Source organism: Thamnophis elegans, chromosome 1 (genome assembly GCF_009769535.1).
Source record: "Thamnophis elegans isolate rThaEle1 chromosome 1, rThaEle1.pri, whole genome shotgun sequence".
In the NCBI taxonomy this organism is placed as follows: domain Eukaryota; kingdom Metazoa; phylum Chordata; class Lepidosauria; order Squamata; family Colubridae; genus Thamnophis; species Thamnophis elegans.
This window is the reverse complement of record NC_045541.1, coordinates 150,978,270-151,004,805: the sequence shown is the minus strand read 5'-3', so window position 1 is coordinate 151,004,805 and position 26,536 is coordinate 150,978,270. Positions and strand designations below refer to the sequence as shown.

Below are 26,536 nucleotides of genomic sequence, written 5' to 3'. Positions count from 1 at the left end.
AGTCTTCTGTGCCACTTGAGGACCTCTGACTTATCATTAGCTTTCCTGTTCAAATTTAACTAATCCACTTTGATGAGATTTTCCTGATTATGTCTGACACCACTGGCTTCCCTGAAAGCATCATAAACTGTTGTTTAAATGCATTCACTGCTATAGCTGCACTCTGAAAATAAATGCCAGGGATGTGGGCCAGAAATGTTCTATTTTAGGCAAGGCTTTGTAGTTTCAAAGTTTTTTTATGTTTGTTTTTCAAGTGACTGTTCTAAAATACCGATAAGCTAAATGTACACTGCTAACACTGATAAGCTACTATTCTCTGTTCCGCAATCCTGTTTACAACATTCCAATACCAGTATTTTGTCTCCATCAAAATTTGAAGTTCCTTTAATATAATGTCCTAACCTCATAAAATACATCAGGTTTAATTTTTTTTTTTGCATTAAAAATAGAATTCAAATATTTATTCAGACTATAAATAATGAAAAAATGTCATATTTCAAAACATGTTTTTATGGGAATTTTTTTTCTCATTCAATTTTTCTCAGAAAAACCACATCTTGAAACGTACACTAAAAGTTCAAAGAGTATTTTCAAATGTTTAGTGTGATACTTAGGGAAAGGTACCGTATTTTTCAGAGTATAAGATGCACCGAGCATAAGACACAGCAAAGTTTGAAGAGGAAAAAAAAACAGTTTTTGCACTCTGCAAACCTACCAAAAACGGCCCGTTTCCCACCCCCCCAAGGCATGAATAGCCTTTAGGGAACTTGCAGAGTGCTCGGGGGAGGGGGAACAAGCAAAAAGGGCCCGTTTTTTCGATAAAAAAGGGCATGAATAGCCTTTAGGAAGCTTATGGAGTGCTCCTGGGGGCTGAGGTAAAATTGAGCATAAAATGGGCCGTTTTTTGCTCATTTCTGCTCTCCCCATCCCCCAGGAACTCTCTAAAAGCTTCCTAGAAGCTATGCACGGCCATTTTGGTGAAGGGAGCAGGGTTTGGGGAGGCAAAAAATGCTGTATTCAGTGTATAAGATGCACCCAGATTCTCAGCCTCTTTTTGAGGCTCTTATACTCTGAAAAATACGGTAATTCCTTACAGAAATCTTCATCTTCAAGAAGAATTTATATTGACCAAATGTACTTTCATCTTGATTAGTTTTTATTTATGTTGCTTGACTTCCTCCAGCCGAATTACTCACTTTGAATAACCTTCAACCAAAGCAACCATTTTCTTTAAATATCAGCTGTCACAAAGCAAATACTAAAAATAAAATAACATTCAAGATCTGGGGCCAAACTGGACTAATTTAAAATAGTTTTGAATTAAGGTGATTTAAACCAGCAGGATGACAATACTTTAATCGAGTGTTTTTCAAACTTGTGATCCTTAATTATGAAGACCTTTGAAAGACTACTTCTCGGCCACCTGAGAACCACCACAGATCCGCTGTTAGACCCCTTGCATTGCCTGAGCAAATAGATTGACAGATGCTGCTGTTAATATGATTCTGCACTACATCCTACAACATCTTGAAGACCTATGCAAGGTTCATCTTTGTAGACTTCAACTCAGCATTCAATACCATAATTCCAGATATTCTTCTATCTAAACTAAATCAGCTAGCTGTACCTGACCATACTAATAAATGAATCAAAAACTTCCTAACAGACAGGAAGCAGCAGGTGAAGCTAAGCAAAATCACATCAGATACCTGTACAATTGGCACCGGAGCCCCCCAGGGCTTTGTGCTCTCTCCACTTCTCTCTATACACCAATGACTGCATCTCAAAAGATCCCTCTGTTAAAATACTGAAATTTGCAGATGATACAACAGTGATTGGCCTCATTCAAGACAAGGATGAATCTGCATACAGATGGGAGATTGAACAACTAGCCTTGTACTGCAACCAGAACAATCTTGAATTCAAAACCCTAACCCTAACTCAAAACCATAAAAATGGTGGTGGATTTTAGAAGAAAACCTCCTATACTACCACCTCTTACAATACTAGACAACACTGTATCAGCAGTGGATTCCTTCCAGTTTCTAGGTTCTATCATATTTCAAGACTTAAAATGGACACCTAACATCAAAAACGTCATCAAAAAAGCACAACAAAGAATGTTATTTCAGAAATCTCAAACTGCCCAAGAGCTGCTGATTCAGTTCTACAGAGGAATTCTGTAGTTTGTCATCTGCACCTCCATAATTCTCTGGTTTGGTTCTGCAAATAAACAAGACAAACATAGACTTCAACAGATAATTAGAACTTCAGAAAAAACAATTGCTACCAATCTGCCTTCCATTGAGGACCTATATACTACACGAATCAAAAAGAGGGCTGTGAAAATATCTACGGACCCCTCACATCCTGGATATAATTTGTTTCAACTTCTACCCTCAAATGGCACTATAGGGCACTGCACACCAGCGCAACTAGACACAAGGACAGTTTCCCCCCCAAATGCCATCACTCTGCTTAACAACTAATTCCCACAACACTGTCAATAATTTACTAAGAATGTATTACTATTATTCTTCCTTCCTAGTATCCATCTCTCCCCACTTACGACTATAACCATGTTGCTTGTATCTTTCAATTTATAGTTTCTATTTGTTTCCTAGTACAATTTGATAGCTTATTAGTAACCTTCACTATCACTAAATGTTGTATCTTTTTATTCTTGATGAATGTATTATTCTCCTTATGTACACTGAGAGCATATGCACCAAAGACAAATTCCTTGTGTCCAATCATGCTTGGCCAATAAAGAATTCTATTCTATTCTATTCTATTCTATTCTATTCTATTCTATTCTATTCTATTCTATTCTATTCTATAAAAAAGATGTATGGACTAACTTTAAGACATGCTGGGGAATTATGGGAATTGATGTCCACATATCTTAAAGTTCTCAAGGTTGAGAAACACTGCCTTAATCAAATGTATCACTTCATATTTCTTAAATTTTAAAAAAAAAATCTGGAAGTAAATGGGTATCCTCGAGAGCTTATTGGCCATCTTGAGTTATACAGTGATAGCTGAACAGCATGATTCCTTCCCATTTATGAACATTTTTTATAGCCATCCATCTCACAAGCAGTGATTCTGGGTGGTGTACAAAGATATAAAGAAATGTAAAAAAGGAGCAAATGGAGCTGTACAGTTGTGCAGAACCATCTCCTCTCCCCTCCCTCAGCCAGTCCACAAAGCCCAAATGTTTGGGAAACTCTGGATTAGATTAGCAAAGGCAGCCTCAAGATCTCAATAGTAGCCTCAGACCCTCATGCCTGATGACAAAGCATGACAAAGGAGTTCTGGACGAGCTCAACCTTATTTCCATAATGTGGGTGCCTTTGCAGGGGAGCCCCATCTTTTTGGGCCTGCCAAGTGTAATTCTCTAAAAGCTGGGACCTTCAGCATGCTGCTGGATCTGATTGGGATGGGAAGATGTAACTGGGAAGAAGTGGTCCCTCAGAGAACTTGGACCTTGCCATGAAAGGCTTCAAAGGTCAAAGCCAGCACCCTCAACTGGATGCAGAAGCAGGCTGGTGACCAATGGTGCTCACAGTGCAAAAGTGTCACCTGTGCTATTCTAGAGACACACATAACTGATCATACTATCCTTGAAGAGTATCAAGAAGCTTCAGGCTGGTGAAACATTTTTCACCAGCCTGAAGCTTCTTGATACTCTTCAAGGGTCCTATGTAGCGTGGCACGACAAAACCGCACTGGTCAAAATCGCGGCGATAAAATCGCGGCGCTAAAGCCGATGTCATCACCGCGCGTCATCACCGCTGCGACAACAGCGCGGCAACAGAAGGGCGCTTTAAAACGGTGCCGCGGCAGAAAGCCGACTTCAATTAAGGTAAGCGTTAGGATTAGGTTTAGGGGTTTGTTTTAGGGTTAGGTTTAGGGTTAGGTTTAGGGTACTGAGTGCTTGGGAATGCGCGATTTTGCCCTCCGCGATTATGTCATCGCGGTAGGGTCGCGTTTTTCCCTAGCGCTTAGAACGGCGCGATTTAGTCTTCGCGCTTATGTCTCCGCGGATTTGTGGTGGAACCCTATGTAGAGCACATTGTAGTAATCCAATTGGGAGGTGACCAGGGCATGAGTAACTATGAGCTGAGCTCTCCAATACAGGAACACAACTGGTGCACAACCAGTGGTGGATTAAGGCTCACTGGTGCCCTAAGCACTGACAAATCTTGGTGCCCCCCCCTCTTTTGTACATACTGTACAAATCTTCATTGGTTTTTTTCCCCTTTCTCAACTTTGTGGTGCCCCCTTGGGCCTCGTGCCCGAAACAGGTGCTTAATCTGCTTAATGGTTAATATACCACTGTCCACAACCTGAAAGCATGCAAAAGCCCTTACATCTACACATCAGAAGGAGTTGTGAGTCCAAAGCAGTGGTGGGTTTCAAAATTTTTAGAACCTCTTCTATAGGTGTGACCTGCTTTGTGGGAGTGGCTTACTGGCCATGTGACTGGTTGGGAATGTCTTGCCAGCCATGCGACTGGGTGGGCGTGGCTAACTTGAAAATGTGGTGAAACTCACTTAACAACGCTTTTGCTTAGCAACCAAAATGTTGGCTCAGAAACTCTGGCATTTGAAGCAATCAAGTCTTAAAGCTGTCAAGTTGCAAGACCCTTGCACCCCTAACCCTTTAGGGAAAAAAACCCAGAGGTGTTCAAACTTGACAGCTTTAAGATTTGTGGACTTCAACTCCCAGAATTCCTCCTCTCACTCTTCATCTTGATGATGTGCAGGCAGGGGGGAGGGAGCTGGAACCGGTTCTAAACGGCACTGTAGATCTGTGGAACCTCATCTATAAAAGAGGTTAGAATTGGCAGGAACCCACCCCTGGTCCAAAAGGACTCTCACGTTGCACACCAGGTCTGTCTGAGGCACTGCAACTCTATCCACCACCAAAAGACTGCATAATTCTGGAAAAGGGCCGAACATCTAAAGCCCTTTAGCCTTGCCACGATTCATCTGAGGTCTGATGCTTTCCACCTCCTCCAACTGCGCCCCCTCCAATTATTTGCCGCCTGTAAAGCCCCCACCCAGCTTTTCTTTTTCTTTTTTCTTTTCCCACTGGGACGCCGCGTGCTCCTCAAGGAATATCCCGCCCCCGGGGCTGTTCCAATCCGTCGGTCTCGCAGTCGCAAGCAAGCCCCGGAGCAGCTCCGGCCAAAGCGAGGAAAGCAAACCGGTCCCGCACATCCCGCCTCTCGCATCGGCGCGCCCCAGTCTGGCGGGACGAGGTTTCGCCCCGCCGTCACCTGACCTAACCTGGCGGTTTGCTGCCGGAGCTGCCCGGAAGGGAGAATTAGGCTGAGCAGAAGGCGCAGAAAGGCGAGGGCGGGGAAGGGGAGGAGAGAGGGAGAGAGAGAAGGCGAGAGCCGCCCCTTGGCGTCTGGAACCTGCTGTGCAAGTCAAGGCGGGGAGGCGGCGCTGCCTGCTTGGTTCGTGCCTGGGCAGCGAGAACGATCCGGGCGCCGAGGAGAAAGGGGAGAGAACCCGAAAACCAAATGTGGGCAAAGGCATAATGGCAGCGCCTAGTCGAGGAGGCTGAAGGGGGGAGACTCGAGGCTGCTGCTGCCGCCGCCACGCTGGGCTGGGCCGCTCTCACCTGGCGCAGCGCTGAAGGCAGGAAGTCGGAGCCGCTGGTGCGAGCAGGGTAAGGTGGACAGGTAACCGGGAGGAGCCTGACTTTTCGGGAAGAAGCAGCCCTCCAGTCTCTCCCTGCCGAAGGAAGTCCAGGCCGGCTCCTCTCCTCCGGCAGGAAACAGCTGATCCTGCCTTGGGGTTTTTGCCCGAGGCCTCCGCCCGCTGAAGCAGCAGCACCTGGTCGCTTTGCGGAGCGCATACCCAGGCGGAGGCCTCCCTGCGGGGATGAGCAGCCGGGCCCGGGATTGCGGATAGAGAGGGGAAGGGAAAGCGAAGGGGGGGGGAGGACGCCGTAGCCTTGCTGCAGAATCGGACCGCGGGGGGGTGGGGTGCGGTGCGGGTGGAGCTGGTGATGTGAGAGAGGCAGACGGCGCGGGGGTGGTGAGGGAGAACTATCCCTGCCGGATTTGGGGGTTGGGGGGGGGAGGAAGCAGATGTGAATACAACAAAGAGTCTCGTGATGCCGTCAGAGGCTCTGGCTGGGAGAGGATCTGAAAGCGGGCAAGGCAGGTGTGGCAGAGAGGAGACTGCGGGTGCAGCCGTGTGAGTCCTGGCCAGGTAAACGGAGGTAATACATCCACTTCCCCTGCTGGGATGCGGAGCTGTGGGTGTCGCTGGGCGTGCCTGTGTGGAAAGAACAAGGAAGAGGTGTGCAAGTTGCAGGATGAGGGGGAGGGGGGATCTTAGTATTTCAGTGACTACAGGTAGGGCATTGTTTTCCATGAAAGCAGGTGTAAGAAAAAGGTGTAAATCTCCTGCCAGGTTTATAATTTGGGATTAGTGATACTTTGGAGTCTCTGTTTGCTTTCTTCCTTTCTAGTTCTGCCACCTGCTCTGCCGCCACCTAGCATAATTTTCCTTGAACTAATCCCCTCTGCCCCTTCTTTGAGGCGATGCTTGCTACTGCCTCAGCCTTCTTTCTAAACAAAGAGCTCATGGTGCTCCAACCTAGGTTTTGGAAATGCGAAGGTTAAAGGTGCTTCATCTTTCTCCTCTGTTCCCATTGCCCTCCCACTGATTCGCCAAAGGTTTTCTGAAAGAAAGGCAGTTTAAGCTGGCTGGCAATTTTTTGTGGTCACACCTTGGCTTGACTGTTGGCGTGGCTTTTTCCTCCACCCTTTTTCTCTTAAGGTGTGGATAGCTGCTGGCAGTGGTGGCTTCATAATGGTGAAAGATCTGGGATGAACCCTGGCCTAGCTAGCTGAGTTGGCATTTGGTGGCTGCCAACCAGGCAATCTCCCTTGAGCATGTTCTTTTGATCTAAGATCCTTCCTGTCCTTCTGTTATTAAGCTTTTCTAGTAATTTTTCATTTACGCCATTCCACAGCTGCTCTTTCTTGCATTTTGCTTTATTCTTATTAAACTCTTTTCCCCCTTTCCCCCTCTATCAGATGGATTATTGAGGCCTGCCTGCCTGTGTTTTCCTTTAAACTTCCCCTCCTTTTCAGAAAATGTCCACAATAAGCACTCGTGGTGTGAATTTGCCACCTCTGAGGTTTAGCGAGATGATTAAAGATACAGCCACTGAAGGGGGGCAGGGAGGAGATAAAATAAGCATTGCAAGCTTTGATTACTGTCCTGACTTGTGTCTGCATTGTGGGGCCAATAAGAGCCTGCTTAGCATGTTTATTCCCTTCCTTCTAGTAACAGATGCAAACATGTCTTTGCAGTTAGTTGCATATATTAGAAGAGCAAGCAGATTGAGAAAGAGAGATGCTGTGTTAAAAAGAATAAAAACCAAACCTCCTTTTATTATTTCAAGTTGGATTTTTAGGAAGCATCTTGTGAAGCATTTAGAGTAACACAGCCGGTATATTCATAATCCTTTCAGGGATACATCAGGTTCTTATCTTTATAGTGGCAGGACTAAGGGAGAATGAACAGACAGATTTCCACCTTGATGCTTTTCAGCTGTGTTGAATAACAGCCTCTAATAATTCCAGCCTCTTGGGTTGTGTTGTGTAAGTACCAATAAGACCATTGAATATATAAGCTGGGGAAGATGTCAGTTCTAATTCACACAATTGGAGGGTACTAAGTTCAATTTTTTAATTTCTATATGGAATGTTGGAATACTATATGGAATTCTATATGGAACACTGGAATTTCCTGCCTAGGCAGGGGGTTGGACTAGAAGACTTTCAAGGTCCCTTCCAACTCTGCTATTGTATTGTATTACTACCTGGTTAATATTACAACAATGATGGCCACATGAGTTGCTACTCCTCTATTTTGTGTGGTAAAGTACACCTATTTCATGAGTGCCCAATTTTGTACATTTTTCTTTGAGAAGCTGCTGTGAAATTGGCAACATAGAATGCTTGTGTTGTGGGATGTGAGTTACAGTTCTAGTCTTTCTCCTTATGAATTTGCAACCACTTTGAATCTGACTTGTTCTAGAGCTGAATCTCATATAATACAATCAAAATATATTTAAATGGGAGTAAGTTCATTGAGGCTTAGTCCTGCTTCAATGTTTCATTGGTGACCTTACAATCTCTTTCTTCATACTATGCTTACATTCTAAAATTGTATGTAGTTCTTGCGTTCTGTGCTTAACTTCTTCAAATGTGTCTTTTCATAGGTCACCAATGAAACAGGTACTAAAGTTATAGGTTAATGGGCTTGCTTTTAGCAATTTGCTGCATTAAGTTTGTGCCACAGAGAATAAATTTATTTCCATGGAAACACTATAAATTCTTTTAGTATTCCAGCCCCCAATGCTTTTTAAATCAACCTATGGAATGATCACAGTTATTTGAAAAAATGTTAACAAAGGTGAATAAAAATACAGTCAAAGGATAGCCAAAATGGTCCTGAAACTGAATAGAAAAGTTACAATATATCATTTTCTTTTAATTTAGAAAAAAGTCAATTGAGATGAGTAGGCTAAAGACAATATTTAAAGTCTTTCAAAATATTCATGGTTTTGAAAACTCACTGTCAAGGCCCACTCCACTCCATAATTAGGAAAGAAGACTAAGAGACTCCATGGGTTGGAAATCCAAAGTACTTTTACTAATTATAAATGGTAAGCGAGCAGTAGTGAAGCAAGATCTGAATAATATGGCGCGAAAGCAATTGATATATAGGCAAACCCGTTCCCCCCCTTAGGATCAAAGCTCCAGTCCAATCATAAGTCCTTCAAATGTCAGGTGTGAGATAACTTCAAAACGACAGGCCGAAGATGGAAGTGTAGGCCGTTGATGCAGGCGGGAAACACGTACGCATGCGTAATCCCACCGACTGGTACATCCTAGAACATTCCTCCAGCACATCAATTAAATCCCTCCCACATACACGCCCCCCCCTCCCCGTTTCATGGCAGCTGAAGCAACAGCAAAGCAGAAGCTGACATCCGGCCGTCCCCCGGAAAAAGGCTGTCAGGCCTGGAAGAAACACAAACAAAACAGACAAATAACAAAACAAATGAAAAGGGAGGGGAGAGAAGTCAAGGTTTGTCGGGATAAGAAGCATAAAATTTCTGGAGTAAGCGGGGCGCACGAACGTGGGACTTATCAACCCATTCCGTGTGGGAGGGGGGAAAATGTTTCCAAGCCACAAGGTATTGGATGCGATTACGGTGCCGACGGGAATCAAGAATGTCACGAATTTCAAAATGATGTTCCCCATCCACAAGTAACGGAGCAGGCGGAGGGTCATCTGTGGGCCTTAGGTTGGACACTCGAACAGGTTTGATGAGGTTAATGTGGAACACTGGGTGGATACGGTTGAGATGCTTGGGCAATTGCAAACGAACAGAAACAGGATTGATAACCTTCACAATTGGGAAAGGGCCAACATACTTGGGACCCAATTTCTTCGATTTTGTGTAGTATGCAAGAATTTTGTGGACAAATACACTAAATCTCCAACGTGGTACTCATAGGGCTGAGAGCGTTTCTTATCAGCCTGCTTCTTATGAGCCTTATGGGCAGCGTCCAAGGTGGAAAGAGTCAGGGGCCAAAGGCGACTGAGACGCTCACTCCAGTCTGCAACGGAAGGAACCTGAGGCTGGGCCGTAGGCAGTTCGGGGATAGGAACAAAATCCTGGCCGTAAACGACCCGGAAAGGGGTGAAGCCCGTACTGGAGTGAACCGAATTGTTATAGGCCACTTCAGCATGCGGTAACAAGTCAACCCAATCGTCCTGTTGATAATTGATAAAACAACGTAAATATTGTTCAAGGACGGAATTAGTACGTTCACAGCCGCCATTAGTCTGAGGATGGTAGGCGGAGCTAAGGCCTTGGGCGGAACCAATGCGTGCGAGGAACTCCTTCCAAAATTTAGATGTGAATTGGACTCCACGATCGGAGATAATACGGTCGGGAATCCCATGTAACCGGTAGATGTGGGAAAGAAATAATTTAGCCAACGCCTTGGCGGAAGGAATTTTGTGGCAAGGCACGAAATGAACTTGCTTGGAAAACAAATCAGTGACCACCCAGATGACGGTGTGCCCCTGGCTCTCGGGGAGGTCAACAATAAAGTCCATAGAAATCTCCTTCCAAGGTGCAACCGGGCGGGCGACAGACTGTAGAAGTCCCTGCGGTTTCCCCGGCGGCTTTTTGGCGGCAGCGCAAACTGGGCAACTGGCCACATAAAGCTCAATGTCCTTTTTTAAAGAAGGCCACCAGAATTGTCTCTTCACAAGGTGTAAAGTCTTGACGAATCCAAATGACCCGCCATCCGGGAGTCATGAGCGCGACGAAGGACGACAAGTCGTAGGGAAGCGGGGACGTATAATTTAGCACCTATCCACGGTAGATCGTCCCTCATGGTGCACTCGTCCCGATGGGTCAGGAACCAGTCGTCTTGAGGAAGAGCCGCTTTGAGGTTAGAAAGTAGATCGTGAGGCACTACCTCCTGAGCCTTGGTCTGTTGACGTGTGAGTACCGGAGCTGCCAAGAGCGGTTGGACGATACTCAGTTTGGAACAATTATACTGAGGCAATCGGGACAAAGCATCGGCCATGAAGTTCTTACCGCCCGGGATATACTTGAGAGTGAAATTGAAACAGTTAAAATATTGGGCCCACCGCATCTGTTTGGGGGAGAGACGACGAGGGGTGCGTAACGCTTCCAAGTTCTTGTGGTCAGTCCACACTTCAAATGGGTGTATAGAGCCTTCGAGAAAATGGCGCCAAGTAGCGAGGGCCCAACGGACCGCAAAAGCTTCCTTCTCCCAAACCGCCCAGCGCCGTTCTGTGTCAGTGAGTTTACGTGAGGTGTACGCGCAAGGCTGTAAGTTACCTTGGTCATTGGCTTGTAGCAGAACGGCCCCAACAGCGACATCACTGGCATCCGCCTGGACGACGAAAGGCTGGGTGAGATCAGGATGTTTAAGAACTGGTTCAGCGGCAAAAAGGCGTTTAAGTTTTTCGAATGCCGCCTGGCATTCCATGGTCCAGTCCAAAGGCTTATTGGGTTTAGGCTTCGGGTCGCCTTTAGTCTTGAGTAAATTAGTGATAGGGAGAGCAATGTTGGCAAAAGAGGGAATAAATTGACGGTAGAAATTAGCGAAACCCAAAAAATTTTGCAACTGTTTACGAGTTTTGGGAGCGTCCCACTCAGTGACCGCCTTCACTTTTTCAGGGTCCATTTCAACGCCATTCGAGGAGATACGGTAGCCCAGATAGTCGATAGTCGTTTGGTGAAACTCGCACTTAGACAATTTGGCATATAGGTTGGCAGCACGGAGTTTTTTCAAGACAGTGCGCACCAGATTGACGTGGTGGTCGTAAGAGCGAGTATAAATGAGGATATCGTCCAGATAGACGATAACGCCCTTATGAGATGATCGTGGAGGATCTCATTAATGAATTGCATGAACACAGCAGGAGCCCCCTGTAGGCCAAAAGGCATAACTCGGAACTGGAAACAACCAAGAGGGCAGTTGAATGCGGTCTTCCATTCGTCCCCTTCCTTAATGCGTACTCTATAGTAAGCTTCCCGCAGGTCCAATTTTGAAGATGCGGCCCTTCCCCAGTTGCGCTAACAAGTCCTTCATCAGTGGTAGTGGTAGAGGTTTTGAGTACAGATGGCGTTAAGGTTGCGAAAGTCACAGCACAAACGAAGAGACCCATCTTTTTTTCACGAAATAGGACAGGGCAGCCACCTTGGTCGAGCCGGTTCAATGAACCCACGTTTCAAATTTTGTCAATGAAAGAACGCATCTCCTCCATTTCCCTGGGTGACATGGAGTAAATGCGGGGTTTTGGGAGTTTGACCCCGGGTAAAATGTCAATGGAGCAGTCAGTAGGCCGTGGGGGGGTAGAATGTCCGAAGATTGCTCGCTGAAGACGTCCCTAAGATCCAAATATTCTTTCGGGATTTTTTCCTCTCCTGCAATCCTCTCCTGCCCTCTAGCGGCTACTTCAGGAATGTCAGTGACTTCAGGTTGGTCCGGAGAGCCCTCCCCCACTGGAGGCACCTTCGAGCGAACACGCAAGCGGCCTGTCCGCCAATTTATGTGAGGGTTCCACTTCCGGAGCCATGGGATGCCCAAAATGAGTGGTCTGTCCATGCCAGGTGCGACCACAAAAGAGATTAATTCAGTATGGGTACCCATTTTCATTTCCAAAGGCTCAGTAAAAAAATGGGCGGGCCCCCCCCCCGCAATCGAGCCATCTATTTGGCAAAACACAATCGGGGTTTTCAAAGTGCGCAATTTGATGCCCAATTTTTCTACCATGGCGGGATTGATCATGGATCGGGAACCAGAATCAAGTAAAGCTAGGAGGGTGGCAGGGGTCCCCTCAGGAGGAACTTTTAATTCAATAGGGATGAGAAGGGGCCCCTTGTTTGAACTCACCCAGCGAGGCGAGTGTCGTCATCAGAGTCCTCAGAAGAAGAGGAGTTAGCATCTGCGTCACCCTCCAATGGCTGGGCAACAGGAGGGGGGTTGGTTTCCCCAGCGAACGCTGTCTCCTTCTTCTTCTTGTCAGGGCCTCTGGCAGGCTTGTCATCACGTCTGGGAGGGGGTTGGGCAGAAGAGGCAGTTTAGCGCGACATTCGGGGGCGGTGTGCCCGAGCTTGCCACAACGAAAGCATGTTAACGGTCTGGAGGAGCCAGAAGGGGGCCCTCTTGCGTCGCCTCGTCGTTTGGAGAACGATTGCGTAGTAGGAGGGGGGAGGGACCGGGCAGCCTTCTCCTTCCGCTTCCTTCTTTCTTCAGTGGCATAACGCAGACGGATTAAGTCAAGCTCGGCGTCTGCAGCATGCTCAAACCACGTGATTAAGCGTCTTGGCAGGTTACGATTGACACATTGTTGATAAATGTCTGCGTTCAACCCTTCGGCAAATCTGTCCAGAAGGGCGTCCTCCCCCATCCTCTCATGTATTGTGAGAGACACTGAAATTCCTGGATGTATTGGGCGACAGGTCTATCGTCTTGGTCGAAGGTTAAAAACTTCAATTTGTTCCGCTTCTCAGTTAATGGGTCATCAAAACGTTGACGGAAAGCCTCCATAAAACGGTTGAAATTCCCCAAGAGGGGAGATCCAGACATGTGCAAAGCAGTCGACCACGTAGCCGCTTCACCATCCAAAGATAAAAGAATCATTCTGACCCTTAAAGTGTCAGATTCAAAGTCCCGGCCATAAATTTCCATGTAGTTAAACACCTGCATAAGAAAGGAGGGAAGGCTAGTAGAATCCCCCTTAAAACGTACAGGCAAGGGAGGGATTTTAGCCATTCGATGTCTTCGGGGGGGAGGCTGGGGGGGAGGTCCTCTTGATCAGCGAAACCTCTAGCCGCAGGGGAGACGCGGGCCGAGGGGGGGGGGAGAATCCTGGCGTGGGTAACGTTGCCAGTTTCCCAGTCTCTTTCCTCCTCCCCCCTTCTCTCTTCCAAAAATGTTTGACCCCAATAATCAGGTAATTCACTCCGCTGGGGTTTTCTCATCGGCCCCGGTGCTGATAGCCTCTCCATTCTCCTTCATCGCCCCCTCTGCTTTCCCCACAGTACCTTTGGCTCCAATAGTCAGGGACTTCACTCGCCTGAGGTTTTCTCACAGCACCTGGCTCCAGCGAAGTTTGTGGAGGTGTCTTTGGGTGAGCCCAGCATTCCAGCTTGTCTCTATCTCTCTTTGCCCCGCTGAAATTGACCAACGGGGTGGGGGGAAGGTTCAGGCTGACTGGAAATTTGCAGTTGAAATAATCTTCGTGCAAAGGTCGGTCAGACGGGCTGGGCTGGTGTAACGAAAGGTCGGGAGGTCCTAGTTCACTGGAATCCCCTCCAGCTGCGCCTCTTCCTCTCTGGTCGGAGAAGACATTCTTTCCCTTCTCGGTAGACGTAAATCTCCTGGAAAGGGATATATTCAGATCTTCTCTTGTCAAGGCCCACCCACTCCATAATTAGAAAGAAGACTAAGAGACTCCATGGGTTGGAAATCCAAAGTACTTTTACTATTATAAATGGTAAGTGAGCAGTAGTGAAGCAAGATCTGAATAATATGGCGCGAAAGCAATTGATATATAGGCAAACCCGTTCCCCCCCCCTTAGGATCAAAGCTCCAGTCCAATCATAAGTCCTTCAAATGTCAGGTGTGAGATAACTTCAAAACGACAGGCCGAAGATGGAATGTGTAGGCCGTTGATGCAGGCGGGAAACACGTACGCATGCGTAATCCCACCGACTGGTACATCCTAGAACATTCCTCCAGCACATCAATTAAATCCCTCCCACATACACGCCCCCCCCTCCCCGTTTCATGGCAGCTGAAGCAACAGCAAAGCAGAAGCTGACACTCACCCAGTCTCATTCATATTCCTTTCCTGTAATGCAAGGTCATTTGTCTAGCAAAATAGAGGAACCTTTGGGAACTGTCCCAACATTTAAAGAAAATTATCAATGTGAATGGCTTTAAAAGAGGATCAGGCAAATAATGGAGGAAAAAGCACAACTGCATACTGGTTTAATAGATATAGATTACCTCTATTATTAGTTGCTAAGAATGTGTGGAGAGGAGTTATTGTCCTCATGACTTGAGAATGCTTGGCAGATATCTGTTTTGCAATCCCTGGGAATAAGATTCTAGACCAGTGTTTCTCAACCTTGGCAACTTGAAGATGTCCGGACTTCAACTCCCAGAATTCCCCATCCGCTGGCTGGGGAATTCTGGGAGTTGAAGTCCGGACATCTTCAAGTTGCCAAGGTTGAGAAACACTGTTCTAGACAGAGAATTTAAATCTGGCTCCTCTTTATGTTCCTAAACTTAGATTAAAAAAAAAACTTATGTTTCATTTGGATGTTGACAACATTTTCAGTTTCAATCTAATTTTGAAATGCTGTTATTCAAATATGATTATTAAACACATTACCAAATTTGAGCTATTCCTTACCAGATTGTTTCATGCCAATGAAACAAATATATTTAACATTACTTCTGCGGAAGTTGTTTTCTTTGACTATTTTTGGGTTGTTTTGCTAATTTAAAAATTATTTTTACTTTATTGTGTTTTTTTTTTAGGAAAGAGAGTGCATAGTTTTAAGCAATCAAATAAATATTACATAGAAAAAAAACCCTAGGTAATTAGATTTTTCTAGCAATTCATCCTCCACACAGTGGCTTTAGGCCTCATAAGATTGTTATAGGGAGAAATAAGATGGAACATTATATATTCTTTGACCACTGTATGAAAGGCAGGATATGCATTCAATAAATATGAGAATATTTGGAAATGCATAAAATTGTTTTTTAAAATAGATACACCTAATTCTGAGTATTCTTAGCCTACACACAAGTATTATTAAGATAATTAAATTCTGCATTCTAGAAAGTTAGGAGACAGGAGTTGTTTTTAAATTATTTAAGGTGTGTTGGGAATGAATTTATAAGTAAAATTGTTCATACAGAAGATCTGTTATTGCTGCCAGTGCCAGTATTCCTATTTGTATATGCTAATTTTCTGCCACTGTACTATCCTGGATATGTTAATTTAATGCCTATTATTATAGAAAGAGATATAAAGTGTTGTCACCTTTCCTTTCAAAGAAGACCAACATGCGAAATTTATTTCTGATTGAATATGCTTGTGTTTCTATGGTTATTATCCTTTATTTCTGTAAATTGTACTAATTTATATTTTGTGTATGCTTTCCTGAAATTAATTTTTGAAATTACAATTTATATTTAAAAAACAAACAAACCCCTTTTCATTTTTTTACTTGAATGACTTCCCCCAGAGAAGATTATGTAGCCCTTCTACCTTCAAGTATATAGGTGAGAGCATAGGTGTAATTAAGCCAAGGTTTAACAGAAAGTCTGGTCTTTCATGTGCATGTTTTCGAGCATGGCAATTACTGAAGGTTGCAGGATCTATGTCATGATACTACCACATGATCATGAAGTTTGGGCTTTGGAGATTCTGGGTGATGTTATTCCTTAGATTTATATTTTGCCTTTCTTCCAGGAACTCAATTTTGATGCATGTAGCACTAATTCTCATGATTTTTAGCTCTCCAATCTTGAGACACAGGTTAGTGTGATAGAAAGTAAAAGATCAAGTTACTTTGTGAACTTTTCTGGCTGAGTTTATATTTGAACCTAGGCCTCCTTAGTCCTGTCAAACAAATTAATTATTACATATTTTTAAAGAAAGACTAATACTTTAATGCTTCATTATTTTGGAAACAGAGTAAAAAATTAGAATTTTTTTCTTGGGACTGTTTTTCTGAAATTTAGCAGCATAAATTCAATAAAGCTTGAAGAATGACCAACAGTATTCAGAGTCTACATTTGACTGGTAGGTTGTGAGTTTCCCCACTACTGTACTACAGGTTAGATATATAGATATAACCGTGATGGTGAACCTATGGCACACGTGCTGGAAGTCGCACACAGCGCCATCTCTCTGGACATGCCAGCTGTCCCCTGTTGCTCTTCTGGGTTCTGGCGCGCCAGTCTTCGCGTGCACAGGAGCACCGGAAATGGGAAGACCAGCTTCCTTGTGCTCATGTGCGCTCTGGGAAGCTGAGTTTCTGGTTTCTGCTGATGGCCAGCTGGATTTTGTGTGCATATGCATGCCAGAAATTGGAATACCAGGTGACCAGTGCACATACGCATGCCGGAAACCAGAAGCTCAGCATCGTGGCACGCACATGCACACCAGGGAATTGATCTTCTGGTTTCTGGCACTCCCTTTTCGGTACTAAGTTCTGAAAAGGTTCACCAACACTGAGATATAACAAACCTGGATATTATAGAATTTTGAGAGTGGTATATATTTGAGAGTGATTTAAATGCTAAATATACCTGGCAAGATTTAATTGCAGGTCTAAATACCATTGTAGAAACTCTTTGAATGACTATTGGCAAATCATTATCACTTAGATCAACCTATCTTATAGGACAGTTATTGAGAGAATATTTGGGTGCAGGTATACTATGTACACTGCCTTGAACTGAAGTAAATATAAATCTAATGAATGAGTACTTTAAATCTTAATTGATTGGGATTGACCACATAAATAAACATGAACTCCATAGACATTTTCCCTCCTCCAAGAGTAATGAGTTAAAAGCAAACCCTTGAGTTATAACCATAGCCTTTTAAAAAGAGGAATAAATCGGGATTATCAGTTTAAATGGGGATTAAGTAGTCACAATTGTTGACTACAAGGCTGAATTTATACACTGTGCTAAACCATGTCAGTTACATTTGCACAACATACTAGATATGTTTTGTTGTTTTGTACTTTAGCATGTTGTATAACCTTCAGTTTGTGTAGATGCCAAATAATTTAATTTGCTAACAAAATATAAATGTATCATTAAAGGAGAATATTTGTAGCTCAGAGTTGAAATGGTGTGCTCTACTTTGGTGCTCTCTGAGCATAATTGTTTTTTTGCAGATTGTTTCATTACTCAAAGTAGGTAACATCAGCACCAAAGACCCCTCAAAATTAAATGTATAGTATATACTGTATCTTCTTTATGCTCGGTTTCTGAATCTTGTACAAGATGCACTACTTTCCCTTCTCTCTTAAAGCCTCATTCATTGCTCTGCTGACATACTTGACTGTTTTGTATTGGACTGAAAATTATATTCTATTAAGTCATCAGAATGATCAACAGACAAACTGTCTTGTCTCTCTCTAATGTGTTTGAGAAATTAATTTCTCTATTGGTAATTTTTTTCAGGGCTTGGCTTCTGGTGAGCTTTCATTCATAACCAATTTCATTGTATACATGATGTACAATGACAATAAAGGTTATACTATATCAACCATTGATTGTTATTGTAATGGGACATAGACACATATAGTGTCTATCTTCTGAAATATAAACATGATGGATTTTTAATCAGAAGTAATTGGACTTCTAGAAAGATTATTATTACAAACCTAACCAGATTTTTCTCTTTTGCTCAGATAGGATGGTGAAAAGTTAAAATGCCAAACAGTAAAATGAGCACGACATCATGGTTCCTGGTGAGTGGGACAGGTATTCGCCATCGGCTTCCTCGGGAGATGATATTTGTTGGCAGGGAAGACTGTGAACTCATGCTCCACGTAAGTGCATTCTCTACATAAAAAGGCAGAGTTTTAATTCTAACCATGAGAGTAGGATTTCAGCTAACCATAATACACACCATGATTCATATTCAGGTTTGAAGCAGGAAGGGATGATTGAGGTCCAGCCATAGGCACCCATGTTGGCAGGCCTCAATTAATGACCATATGCTTAGCAATCCTTCAAGGATATGATGGGAACCCACCCCCTACTTATAACCCAGTTCCAAAATTCTGATGGTTGGGCCAATCAATTTATGATTTTGCTGAAAACTGGCATTAGCTTCCAGTTTTCAGAAACAATGCTCCATAGTGAACAATGAGTTTGCTTAATAACTGTGGATTCACTTAATGATCTTGCTGATTTATTTAATCAGCTCTGCAAAAGTTGTAATATTGAGTCAGTCATGTGATAATCCACTTTATGACTGTCATGACTTACAGTTGTGGACTTCCACTTCTCAGAATTCCCCAGCTCCAGCTATTGTCTAACCCATAGTTTGTCATGATCAACACAAGCACAGAAAGCTTTGGGACATGATATTTCCCTCCTTTTTTGGTGAAAATATTCCCCTTAGATCAGTGGCTCCCAAGTTGGGGCCCAGGCCCCCCAGGGGGGCAATTTGATTTTTAATGGGGGCAATTTGAACCTTGTTTAAACCAAGTTAATGGCCTTTTAGGCTTCCTCCCCGTGAGTAGAGTTCACTTTTTGAGTAAAGTAAGAATTATATTGGGGGGGGGGGGGAGGAATCAGGATTTTAAAGATGCTTAGGTGGGTCATGGCCAAAAAAGGTTGGGACCACTGCCTTAGATGAACCAGAGTTTGGTTCAGACAACATATTATACTGCTTTAAATATAGTGCCTGTGTTTCTACCTCACACTAAGCCATAATGTGATTTGTTTTATGACTTATATCAATATGTGAACTCAGCTAATTTGATGTGTAAAAATGGTTTATTGGATAGTGCAATAGTGAATCCAGCATTTTAGTTTTTTAAAAAACAGTACTTAAAATAAGCCATGGTTTATTGCCAAGGTAAACCGAAACAATTTAAACAATCATAACCATATTTCTATGGGAGGATAGGTGAGATATAAATTACAATATATAGCTTGAAATTAGTTTATTTTAATTCATCTTAAAAGGTTTACTAGCATTTTGTCTAATACTTTTTTTTCTTTGCTTGCGATAACAAACATAATTATGAAGCATTATGTTTGTTATTGCAAGCAAAGAAAAAAAATTATTAAGTAGTCTTTAAGGCTGTGCCAAATGAAGTGGGGAATATGTGTGTTAGAGGCTTGCTAGGGTTTGTTCTTGGGCCAGATGTTAAGGCTTGGCATCAATTTCTTCTTAAGAGCTTTTGAGAATATGGGGCAATAATTGAGTTGGTTTAAACCAGGGTTTTCCAATCCTGCTACCTTGTATGAACTGGGGAATTCTGGAAATTGGAAGTCCATACACCTAAAGTTGCCAAGATTGGGAAACACTGGTTTAAACAAAGATTGTAAGCAGAACAGAATACTTAATTACCGGTATATATTTACTTAGAGAACAACCAACAACTGTTTTCTTTTTACTGTGGTTTACTCCTAATCTTTCTATAAGCTTTCTGACCCTATTTCACAATTTGAAAATATTCAACATGCTCATTATGATTAAGAAGGCTGAAATAATTATATAGTAAAAAATGGGAACTTCGTTAAGCCTTATGTTTGAACTAGTTGTGGACAAAACTCCAGTTGCTGGGTGTGTGTGTGTGTGTGTGGTATTGGCCAGGAATCCACTTCTACATCTACTCTGAATTCTGTGTTTAGATTTGGAAATGCTCCTGGGCTTGTGGAGTTGACACATGCTTGATCTGTACTTCAGGCATTCCAACTTGCACTAAATAACTAACACTGAAGGAAATTTATTCCACAAATGGATAGTTGGGCTGCTGTTTTAAATACTTGTCCACTGAATGACATGGAACTTTGATCTGAAGTCTTGTGCATGGCGTAGCAAAGCATAGGCCTCTGATAATTAAAGTAGCAGAAATATGTGATGGGATATACTGTTATACTTTAAGAGGTAGAGTGAACAATTATATCAGCTTAAAGATGAGCCTTGTAAGAAAGCAGCTTTGTATCTTTTGTTTTTATTCTGTGTTGAGCTTGTGTAGCATTTTAACAGGTAACTTGTAGATCTTCTAGATTTCTAAGTAATCTACCTTTCAATGCCTTTTGCTGCATCAGTCAGGGCCCCCTGCCCATTCCCTATGTTGTTTTGGACATAGAATGAGAATGAGGCAAATTTTCCTGCTAAGTACTGTAGCCTAAATCATGCTGGGCAGCTGGAGGAGTTCTAGAAGCATTATGATTTCTTAGAGATCAGTTTCTCATCCTTGAGAGAAGATGCAGGACATTATTAATTGGGTTTTCCACAGATTCTTAGAAGTCCTGCGACTCATTGCAATATTCCCTTCCTTTTCTTGCATCCATGCAACATGTGAATGTCTTGTTTTGAGAAGAGTAAACTTTGCCTGTAATTCAGAAAAATGCTCCATGTCCCACACTAACACTGATGAGGTAATCAATTTCTTTTAAAAAGAACACAATTCTCCTGAATAAACCTAATTAGAAAGTGATGGAATACAATATGCAGATGAATACAGAGCTACTGAGTAATGTCTCTTATTTTGAAGTTACTGATAAAATAATATGTATGTATGTATGTGTGTGTATACACATACATACACACACACATACATACATACATACATATACATATACATATACATATACATATATATTTAGTGTCACAACCCCTGATATGCCCCAATTATGGGAGGAAGCTAACTGCTTCCATTATCTGTCAATCGGCTCGTCACAAGAGTCCATCACGACAGAAACCCAATATTTTTACTGTTGCCTTTGTTGTTATATTTGTGTTATATTTGTGCTGATAAATAAATAAAGGGAGACTAGTATAGATCTATTTCAAGCTGTTTAGCTCTCATCAGCTAGCCATACCCTTACTGGGATTCGAACCTGTGCTATATCACATCTTAGGCAGACGTCTTAGCCATTAAGCCACAGGTCTCCTCCTTAATAGCTGAAGCCAGGGAAGAAGGTATATATTTAGTGTCACAACCCCTGGTATGCCCCAATTATGGGAGGAAGCTAACTGCTTCCATTATCTGTCAATCGGCTCGTCACAAGAGTTCATCACAACAGAAACCCAATATTTTTACTGTTGCCTTTGTTGTTATATTTGTGTTATATTTGTGCTGATAAATAAATAAAGGGAGACTAGTATAGATCTATTTCAAGCTGTTTAGCTCTCATCAGCTAGCCATACCCTTACTGGGATTCGAACCTGTGCTATATCACATCTTAGGCAGACGTCTTAGCCATTAAGCCACAGGTCTCCTCCTTATTAGCTGAAGCCAGGGAGGAAGGTATATATTTAGTGTCACAACCCCTGGTATGCCCCAATTATGGGAGGAGGCTAACTGCTTCCATTATCTGTCAATCGGCTCATCACAAGAGTCCATCACGACAGAAACCCAATATTTTTACTGTTGCCTTTGTTGTTATATTTGTGTTATATTTGTGCTGATAAATAAATAAAGGGAGACTAGTATAGATCTATTTCAAGCTGTTTAGCTCTCATCAGCTAGCCATACCCTTACTGGGATTCGAACCTGTGCTGTATTGCATCTTAGGCAGATGTGTTAACCATTAAGCCACAGAGTTCGACTCCTTATCAGCTAAGCCAGGGTGATAGGTATCTAGTAAGGGTATGGCTAGCTGATGAGAGCTAAACAGCTTGAAATAGATCTGTATTAGTCTCCCTTTATTTATTTATCAGCACAAATACAATACAAAATGTAATAAAGGCAACAGTAAAAATATTGGGTTTCGGTCTGGATGGCCTCTTGTGACAAGCCGATGGACAGAGAATGGAAGTAGTGAACTTCCTGCCATATTTGGGCATACCGGGGGTTGTAACTCTAAATAAATAGATAGATAGATAGATAGATAGATAGATAGATAGATAGATAGATAGATAGATAGATACACACACACACATACATACACACACACACACACACACACACACTTCACTATGGAGCACACTCTTTTTAGACATTAAAATAACCTCTGTGGCCTTTTGTTTTTCTGCTAAACCAGCTGACAAAGCATTACTTTTCATACTCTTTTAGTGAAAAAGCAACAAAACGTGATAGTAATTGAAAGCCTTGCTGCTGTCCTCCTAGTAAAATTCTCCCCATCTGATATTCTGGGTAAAGATTAGGAACTAAGTTTAGGAAATATGGAATGTAGCTGAATAGAGAACCCGAAAACACCTGGAAGAGAAGTGACATTGGCTATTCTCATGGACCTCCTCCTTGAGTAATTTGCTCAAGATGCTGTAAAGATGCTGATTTCGGTTGCTGGGTTTATACTGTGAATGTTTCCACTCCCCTTTCCTAATGCAGGGAGAAAAACTAATAGTTTAAAAATGCTCCATTGACAAATTTAAAACCAGTTTTTCAGTTTATATCCCTAAAAGCAACTGGATTGGCCGGTAACATTTTTCTTTTTGATGTAAAGGATAAATCCTGTTGGAGTACGGTAACTTCACTTTGCTGACTAACAGGATAGGTAGGACTGGGGCATTTGGTATCTGAGGGTTGGATCTCTACATATTAGTGGTGCAGTGTTCTGATTTCAGCCGTAGGAGGGTGCTAGGTACATGAATGACTGCTTTCTCCATTCAGAATCAGTCTGCCCTAGTCATGTTCTGAGAGCTGCTGTTTGCAATCCCACAGTTTGGTTTCTGTGGGGCTTGGGCTCAGAATTTTTTTTGCAGTGAAGGTGTTCTTTAAAATAGCCTCCTTTAGGAAACAATATATCATTTCTTCCTTTAGCTCTCCAAAAATTGATTAAATGTGTTTTTCTGAAGAATGTTTGGAAAATAATTGGGGTGTTTTCTCTTTTTGTTTCAGTATGTTGTTATGCTGATGCATTTTTACTGGGAAAGTTTTAATGTTCCTTTGTAATTTTCTGTGGATGTTTTAGCTTGTTGTAAGCCACTGGGAGTTCTTGAAGATTACATAAATCCACACAATGAATAAAAAAATAAAACTGTTAGATTTCCTGCGCGTTTTCTTGGGAAAACAAGATCGAACTAGTCTCTTCAGACATCATTAACAACATTTCTTTTATCCCTTTAGCTTTCTTTCTTTTTTTCTTGCTGCACACTGCAGCCTCCTACTTGTAGTAGGAAATGTCTCTGATATTTCTAGAACTTGGACTGTTATATATATATGTGAAATTTTGAACTGACTCATTCATTCAACACAGATTGTAAAAAAATAGTTGGTATAAATGCTTATTTTCTGCAATATATAAGTAATAAATTCATGCATTCAGAATTTAGAAAAGAGGAGTATACATAAACATGTATTCTGAAGCCTGAATTTTCCCCAAAAAGATGGAATTTGCTTTTTAATGTTGTATTGGTTTGCCTTATAGAGAGCATCACTGGTTAAGTTCTCATAGCCCGCTAAATAATAAAACTGTACCATATCATGCACCAATCACAAAGAAAATAGAATACTTTACCGTGTGGCTTTAAAAGTAGCCTGGGTCATGTTGAGTCTCACAACATACAATATCCATTTTAATTTAACCATATGCAGATCCAACTGAAGTATGTTTGGGCTGAATTGTATTGCTTAGTAGGTGGTGTGTTGGTGGCAGGGAGACTGACATAGCTGAATCTCTCTATGGGCAAGGGGGAGGGTGGGGGTGATGGTCTTTGGAAGTCCCTTTCCAGTCCAGATTTGTGAAATGATCCAGGCAATTAACATCATTTTAAATAGTAGGTAGCTAGTAGCCAGATAAAGGAAACATGTTCATTAAGGTTAAGATCTGATTAAGTAAATGCCAGGATGGGCACTATTGTAAGATATTCTAGGTACTTTTATGGAGAGGGTTCTACTATTACCCCCCTCCCCCCCTAATGAAGAGATGCAATGGGTTAGTTGCTAAGATGCTGAGCTTGTTGATCAGAAAGGTTGGCAGTTTGGCAATTTGAATCCTTAGTACCACGTAACAGTGTGAGTCCTGTTACTTGTCCCAGCTTCTGCCAACCTAACAGTTCGAAAGCACATAAAAAATGCAAGTAGAAAAATAGGTTGGTTTGGTTTCCACTTTGGTTGGAATGTAACAGTGCCCCGTGCGCCTTCAGTGTTTAGTCATGCTGGCCACATGATCACAGAGACATCTTCGGACAGCGCTGGCTGTTCGGCTTAGAAACGGAGATGAACATCGCTTCCTAGAGTAGGGAACAACTAGCACATACACTATATTGACAAAAGTATTCGCTCACAACTGCTTCTGATTATGTGGATGGGTGAGCGAATACTTTTGGCAATATAGTGTATGTGCGAGGGAAACCTTTACCTTTACCTTACTACTAATAAAGAGTAATATTGTCCAAATCTGATAGGTATTATATCTGTTAAAGAGGTACATTTCCCTTTGTGTTAATATCTCTCTTGGTATATTATTGGGGCTATTAAAACAATCTCTGTCTTATAACTTCCTAATTTAATCTTGTTGGTCTTCCCAGTCTCGCAGTGTGGATAAGCAGCATGCTGTAATCAATTACGACAAGGAAAAAGATGAGCACTGGGTGAAGGATCTTGGAAGCCTAAATGGGGTGAGTGATGAGCCCGAGTGCCAAAGGCTGTGTATGTGTATGATATCCAGGTTTCATTTTTGTAAGTGGGATTTTCAATTCCAGTTTGCTGAAGTGAAATGAAGCATCTCGGGTTGGAGTTAATAAGATAGGCTTTAAAAGAAAATATTTTAAATATTTTGATAAATCTTGTGATATCTCAAGATTTATGTAGCTGCTCCTTTATTGAGTTGATGCTTAGTTAGTTTTGCCACAAGCTCAGATTAGCTGTTCATAGACTGTTCTAAGCTATAATATGACTTGCTTGATTTTTACTTAGTAAACTGTGTGAAAGCAATCAGTATTTAATAAACCATTGTTAAACAATATATAATTCAATGCTATCCAAATAAGTCGATCTTCTGTACTTTCAGTAGATTAATGTAAATGTATACTCACTTGGAAGGCTTATTATGAACTAAGACAAGATACTAATCTAAGTTTCTTTTCGGCCATCCTTATTCCTTGCCTACTGGCTGACCTGCAATTACTTGTTTTTTTAAACCAGTGTTAGATGTTATAGCTTGTTCCTAAGAATGTCAAACCATCGCCCAGTGTTAACCCTTCAAGTAGGCATGATCAGGAAACAGGAATTATTAGAAATGTTAAAATGCACTTAATGCAGTTCAAGTATTTTTTCAGAATCTGAAAACCCCTCTCCTTTAATGTACCAGCTTACACAATCAAAATAGTTTGCATTTCTTTTTAACACTTTCTAGTTTCTCAAGACTCAGATGTATTTTCCTGTATTAGCTTTGCATTCACTTCCTCCTTTTTTTGAGTCAAACTCACATTTTTACACCTAGCTTGTTTGTGACTCAGCATGATTCTTCGGTCCATTGATTATGTCTCAGCATTATGTATAAACCAGACTATTAAAGAATTTGGAGAGTTTTATTATAGCTGGAAGATAACAGGTTGGGAATGCTTGTTATAGCAGGTAAATAATATCACTGATGTATTGGATGATTTACAGTAATGAATAAGAGTGATTTTACCTAAAAATTACAAAACTAGAAAATCTGAGTTTTGACCAATTGAGGGTATCTGCCAGGAGAAATGTGCTGCTTTCGGAAAAAATCACACATTGTTCTAATAACATAAGCAATTGGAGATACTGCTATTAATAGGAAGCTGACACAGAATTGCTCACATGAGTTTGTTACTCCTTGTTAAAGAATGTGGCTGTTCAGTCTGGAGTATTGAATCTGGAGCTGGGAAAGAGATATTTTGTGGATTTGTGTACTTGAAATACAGGTATTGAATTTAGAGTAGGGTATGAAACGAATGACTCATATGAAATGTGTTTAAATATTACCTTTGTCCTTGTTCGAGTTGTTTACTGTTTAGGATAAACTTCAGAGTGGCAATAAGAGCAACACTAAAACTTGATTTTTTTTAAAAAGACTGACTTTTACAGGTTAATTTTTGTACAAAATGAGTAACATAAAATCATTATTCAGATATTTCAATAATCATTTATCTGCCTCCTTTATAGCATGTTCATTAGTTGCTAGCTACAAGAGGATTATCACTGGAATTATGCCCTTTTTTCATGAGGCAGCTAGCAGTCAAGAATAACATGCAGAACAGATGAAAATAACACC

General features: G+C 42.0%; 1 protein-coding gene across 4 annotated transcripts in view; it reads left to right on the top strand.

The window, feature by feature from the left end:
• Window positions 1-5,411: 5,411 nt before the first annotated feature.
• The window catches only part of CEP170B (centrosomal protein 170B), an 81,115-nt gene continuing 59,990 nt past the window's right edge, over window positions 5,412-26,536 (top strand). For 3 of the 4 annotated variants that reach the window (XM_032235062.1, XM_032235068.1, XM_032235046.1), the window contains exons 1-3: window positions 5,412-5,685; window positions 18,052-18,192; window positions 24,822-24,911. In XM_032235062.1, the coding sequence (XP_032090953.1) occupies window positions 18,073-18,192; window positions 24,822-24,911 (210 nt within the window). In that variant the 5' untranslated portion in view covers window positions 5,412-5,685; window positions 18,052-18,072. The remainder of the gene's footprint in view (window positions 5,686-18,051; window positions 18,193-24,821; window positions 24,912-26,536) is intronic. The other variant, XM_032235055.1, reaches the window with a different exon arrangement.